The sequence below is a fragment of the Arachis ipaensis genome, chromosome B9 (assembly GCF_059453495.1).
Source record: "Arachis ipaensis isolate K30076 ecotype BB chromosome B9, ASM5945349v1, whole genome shotgun sequence".
NCBI classification, from domain to species: Eukaryota; Viridiplantae; Streptophyta; class Magnoliopsida; order Fabales; family Fabaceae; genus Arachis; species Arachis ipaensis.
The window spans coordinates 12,603,202-12,608,579 of NC_142444.1; the positions used below are offsets into that span (position 1 = coordinate 12,603,202).

Consider the following 5,378-nt stretch of genomic DNA (forward strand, 5'->3'; position numbering starts at 1 on the left):
CATACAATGTAGAACTTTCAATTTATTATATTGATTATGTTTATATTGATTATATTGATTATGTTTATATTGTGAAACCAATGAACTAAATTTGTAAGTGGTGTCACTGTCACATTCAATTCCCACATATAATATAACACAAATTAAATCACTTATCACGTTCATAATAGTTGTACACTTGCACTAATATACAGTATACTGGATTTTGACTTTTTTTCCTTTTATTCAAATCAAGTACTAATTAATGAATTAATTTATGTATTTTGCAGATTTAAAAATGGGAAAAACTGACCCAAAAAGTGATACGGTTGTTGGAAGTACTTCTTCTCCAAGTGCAGCCATTCCCGCTGCTATTGACGATGGTCTTTCTGGTGGAACATCACAAAGTCCAGCTCCCCCACCGTTGCCTGCCTCAAATCCTTCATCGGAAACACAGACCGAAGCTGCTGGAACTACTGGCGAGCCTCCAAAAGAGGTAAAACGTAAACCCAGTAGGGCACCTAGTAGTGTTTGGGCTCACTTTTCTAAAACTTCTCCTAATGAAGCCTGCTGTAACTATTGTAAAAAAAAATATGCATGCAATAGTTCTAGTCATGGTACAACAAACTTGCATAAACATTTAAGGATTTGTACTAAAAATCCTCAAAAGCAAGTTGAAAAGGGGCAGAAAACTATTGCACTTGGGAGCCAATTTGAGGATGACCCTAATGCAGTTACTATGAAGCTTGTTGATTTTAATCAAGAGGAAACTCGTCTTGCTCTTGCAAATATGATAATTGTTGATGAACTTCCTTTTAAATTTGTTGAGGCTCAAGGCTTTAGACACTTTATGAGTAAAGCACAACCTAGGTTTAAGGTTCCCTCCCGTTGGACAATTGCTAGAGACTGTATGGCTTTGTTTAGATATGAGAAAGAGAAGTTGAGAAATTTATTATCTGAAAATCGCCAAATGATTTCCCTAACTACTGATACTTGGACCTCAATTCAGAATTTGAATTATATGTGTGTGACTGCGCATTATATTGATGAGTCTTGGACATTGCACAAAAAAATTTTGAATTTTGGTCTTATTACTGATCATAAGGGTGAGACTATAGGGAGAGCCTTAGAACAGTGCTTGCAAGAGTGGGGTATTAGAAGAATATGTTGTGTAACTGTTGACAATGCTAGTGCTAATGGTGTTGCAATTTCATATTTACTTAGAGGCATGGGAGATTGGAATGGGTCAACATTGTTAAATGGGGAGTTCATGCATATGAGATGTTGTGCTCACATTTTAAATCTAATTGTCGGTGATGGTATGAAAGAGATTGATAGCTCAATAACTAAAATCAGAATTGCATGCAAGTTTGTTAGGTCATCTCCTGCTAGGATGCAAGCTTTTAAAAGGTGTGTTCAAGAGGCTAATATAACTTGTAAGGCTAGTGTAGTGTTAGATGTGCCTACTAGGTGGAACTCTACCTATTTGATGCTAGAGGCTGCTGAGAAATTTGAATCGGCTTTTAGTCGGCTTAGTTATCAAGACTCATTTTATTTGTTGGCGCTTGAGTCTGAAGGCGGACCACCTGATGCTAATGATTGGAAAAGGGCACGTGTGTTTGTGAAATTCTTGAAAATATTTTATGATGCAACTCTTACTTTTTCTGGTTCTTTGAATGTTACATGTAATAATTTTTTCAATAAGCTGTGTGACATTCAAAAAACTTTGAATAAGTGGAGAAAGAGTAATGATGTTGGTTTGCAAAAGATGGCGACACAAATGAAAGTGAAACTAGACAAATATTGGGAGGGTGATGGCATAAATTACTTTCTCTTTGTGGCTGTTTTTCTTGATCCTCGTTACAAGTATGAGTATGTTGAATTTTGTCTTAATCGGGTGTATGGGTTGAATCAAGCCAAAGATATGTTGAAAAAATTGAAGGATATCATTCATAAGTTGTTTGAGTATTACTCCATGATGTATCCCCTTCCGGATGGTAGTTCTTCTGGTAGTTTTAATTCTAGCATTGCCTCTCATGATCATGGGGTTGGTGGTGAAAATGCAAATGAGGAGGAAGATGGCTTTGAAGATGAGTTTAGATTGAGGGTTAAAAAAAAGCAAGGTGAGGTCAAAAGGAATGAATTGGAAAGATACATGGAAGATGATGTGGAGGATAACATTCCTGGTTTTGATATTTTGCGTTGGTGGAAATTGAAATCAATGAAGTATTATGCTCTTGCTCACATGGCTAGGGATTTGTTGGCTATTCCCGTCTCTACTGTGTCTTCTGAGTCGGCATTTAGTACAAGTGGTCGTGTGCTTGACCAATTTAGAAGCTCATTAAGTCCTTCTACTGTTGAGTCTCTAATTTGCTCACAAAATTGGTTGAAGACTCAAGAGAAGATGTATGACTTAAAGCAAGAACTTGAGGACCAAGAAAAACTTGAATTAGGTAACTATTTTTAAATTGTATTTCTTTAAATTATTATGTAATTGTTATTATTGTTGAGTCTCTAATAATAATTTAATTACTATTAATGTAGAGCTCTCAGCTTTAACAATATCTAATCAAGCCATTGGAGTTGATGTTGTTTACAACAATTTGAGGTTAACATTTTTATTTACTGTTATTTGTTGAATTTCTTTTAATTAATCAATTTTATATGTTGACATTAGCTAATTATATGCTGATTTTTTGAAGGTCACAACTTCTCTCTTGAATATGCTTGGTTGATGGAGTGAAGAATTATGGAGTGAAGACTTTGAAAAACAAATATTTCTATTGCACTTTTGTATTGAGCTTCTAATGTTTAGATTTTATTGTGTTTCGGTTTTAGCTTTTTTTAAAGATTATTCACTAGACTTTTGTATTTAACTTCTAATATTTTTATTGCACTTTTATATTTTCATTAGACAAGATTATTCACTATTAATATGTTTGGATTTTGATGAGTTTAGTTTTTAATGTCTTTGGTGTTTAATATGTTTGCATTATTTTTGTTGATGTTACATGTTTATTGTATTTGTTGAATTTTTAATTTTTAACATAAAAATTTGCCAATTTTTTTTTAATTTCAAAGTTATCGGGTACCCGCTACCCGAACCGAACCAACCCACTCTTAATCGGTTTGGTTTGGTTCGGGTACAAGCATTAAAAAACGCAAATCCGAACCAAACCGAACCAATTACTTTTTGATCGGTTCGGTTCTAATTTTACCTTGAACCCGAACCAAACCGACCCGTGCTCACCCCTAGCTTTGATTAATCCTTTCGAAAGATCAACCAGAGATTGACTGTAACGGGAGTAGTAACTATCCCACCATTCGATGAAAGACTTGGTAACATAGCTACTGCAGAAAAAAGAAAGTGGAAAATAGTGACTTCTGTAAAAATCGCAATTAATTAACCGCTTAACTCTAACTACTTATGAACTGAAGAATCAGAGAACTAGGAAAGCACAAATGAATTAGAGAATAAAAAAAATAAACAAAGAAGCACAAATGAATTTTGTTCAGACGAGAAGCCAAACCTTGCTAGTAACCTTGTTCTTTGGGAACTTGACGGTACCTACGATTCTCTCCTTCCACCGATTCCCTTCCTTGTCGAATCGGTAAAACTTCGATTTTCTAAAATCAATTGGAATAGAGTAATAACAATTAAAGCACAGATTTATTGTAATATTCAAAATAAATGTAATATTCAATAGTGGTGACAGCAACCACAGTGATAGGGGTGATCATGGATCGGATCGGATCCGCATATCCGCGGTATTTATCCGAATCCGATCCGAAAATTGCGGATATGGATCCGATCCGCAAGACTTTCGGAACGGATCGGATCAGATCCGCACACTAATCGAATTGGATTGCGGATTTTGTGTTGGTATCCACATATCCGATCCGCATATCCGCGTATCCGTAAAAATAAAGAAATAAATAAATAAATAAATGTTTTTTTATGTTTTATTTCAACTAATAATTATCATATATGTTGTATTATTTTAATTTATTATTTAAGAAAAGTATGTTTAATATTATTTTAAGAGTAAACATATTTAAAAAAATAGAAAAAATGAATTTTATTGATATTTTTTTAATAAAAATAAGCTTTTAAAAATATTTTTATGTTTTGCGGATATATCCGATATCTGATCCGATCCAATCCGCAAGTGTGCGGATCGGATCCAACCTTAGAAACTGCGGATATTGGATCCGATCCGATCCGATGATTTTAGTGCGGATCGGATCAAAATTTTGGCCATATCCAATCCGATCCGATCTGCGTGCAGCCCTACACAGTGACGGCTCCCTCACGCGCGTCCCCCTCTTCTACGACGAAAATGGTTCTCGCGGCTCCGTCATCGGCAACCAGGAAGCACAATGGTGACTGGCGCAATGGGAGCAGCTCCTCTTTCCCTTCCTCAGTGACGGCGAAGAGCGAAGCTCCTCCAACGGCGGCGACGCATTTGGTGACGGCTCACGCTCTCTCATTATCACGCTCTCTCTCTCTCTCTCTCTCTCTCTCTCTCTCTCTCTCTCTCTCTCTCTCTCTCTCTGAGGTTTGACTTGACAGCGGTGGGGGGCTGGGCGCGACGTAGCTGGCAGCAAGGTGGCGTCTCCTTCCTCGAGCTCTCATCTTTCGCGTGGGTGAGGTGGTGTGTGTGTGTATTGTGTTGTGTGAGCTGGAGAAGGAAAAAGGGGGAATGGGTCTGCGGCGCTGTTGTGAGGGAAAAGGGGAGGGGGGAGTGTGGTAGGTGTTAGGTTAGGGTTTGTAAATTAAAAAGGGATAAGGTTAGTGTGCCGGAACAAGGAGCGCCAAAGGAGGCATTGCGAGCACCGGCGATGTTTTTCGGATTGCTGGGGTTGCGGAGTACTAGGATTCTTTCGAAGGGCCTTTTCTTTTTAGGGTGAATACAAAGGGTTGGAAGAGTTTTATACTATGTTTGGTTTAAGGAAAAATAAGAGGAAAGAAAAAGGATGAAAAGAAAATGAGTGAAATTTTTTTTTTTGAATACTAAAAATATAGAAAGAAAAGAAAATTTTGGTGTGGGTCCTACTAAAAATTTTTTTCCCTCTATTACAAGCAAGAAAACAAAGAAGAAAATGTTATCTTTTGTGTATTTACAATATTACCCATCGTTCTATTATTATTAATAATTATCAATATAAATTTAGTTTTAATAGTTTTAATATATTATTATAATAGAGATTCACATTTAAATATTATATATGTATTAGATAAATAATTTAAATCAAATATATAAAATTATAATATTTTATAATATTTATAAAATACAATAAAACATAAATAAATAAAAATATTTATATTTTATTTTATTATAAGGGTATTAATATAATTTTATATTATTATGATTTTTTTTCTTCTCACTTTTCTTTCC

At 35.4% G+C, this 5,378-nt stretch overlaps 1 protein-coding gene across 1 annotated transcript; it reads left to right on the plus strand.

Moving 5' to 3' along the window:
- The first annotated feature begins 277 nt into the window (after positions 1 to 277).
- Positions 278 to 2,700, plus strand: LOC110264892 (uncharacterized). Its single transcript, XM_021107449.2, has 4 exons — positions 278 to 475; positions 2,372 to 2,432; positions 2,524 to 2,587; positions 2,682 to 2,700. The coding sequence occupies exons 1-4, from the start codon at positions 278 to 280 to the stop codon at positions 2,698 to 2,700; spliced, it is 342 nt and encodes a 113-aa protein (XP_020963108.2).
- Positions 2,701 to 5,378: the final 2,678 nt, after the last annotated feature.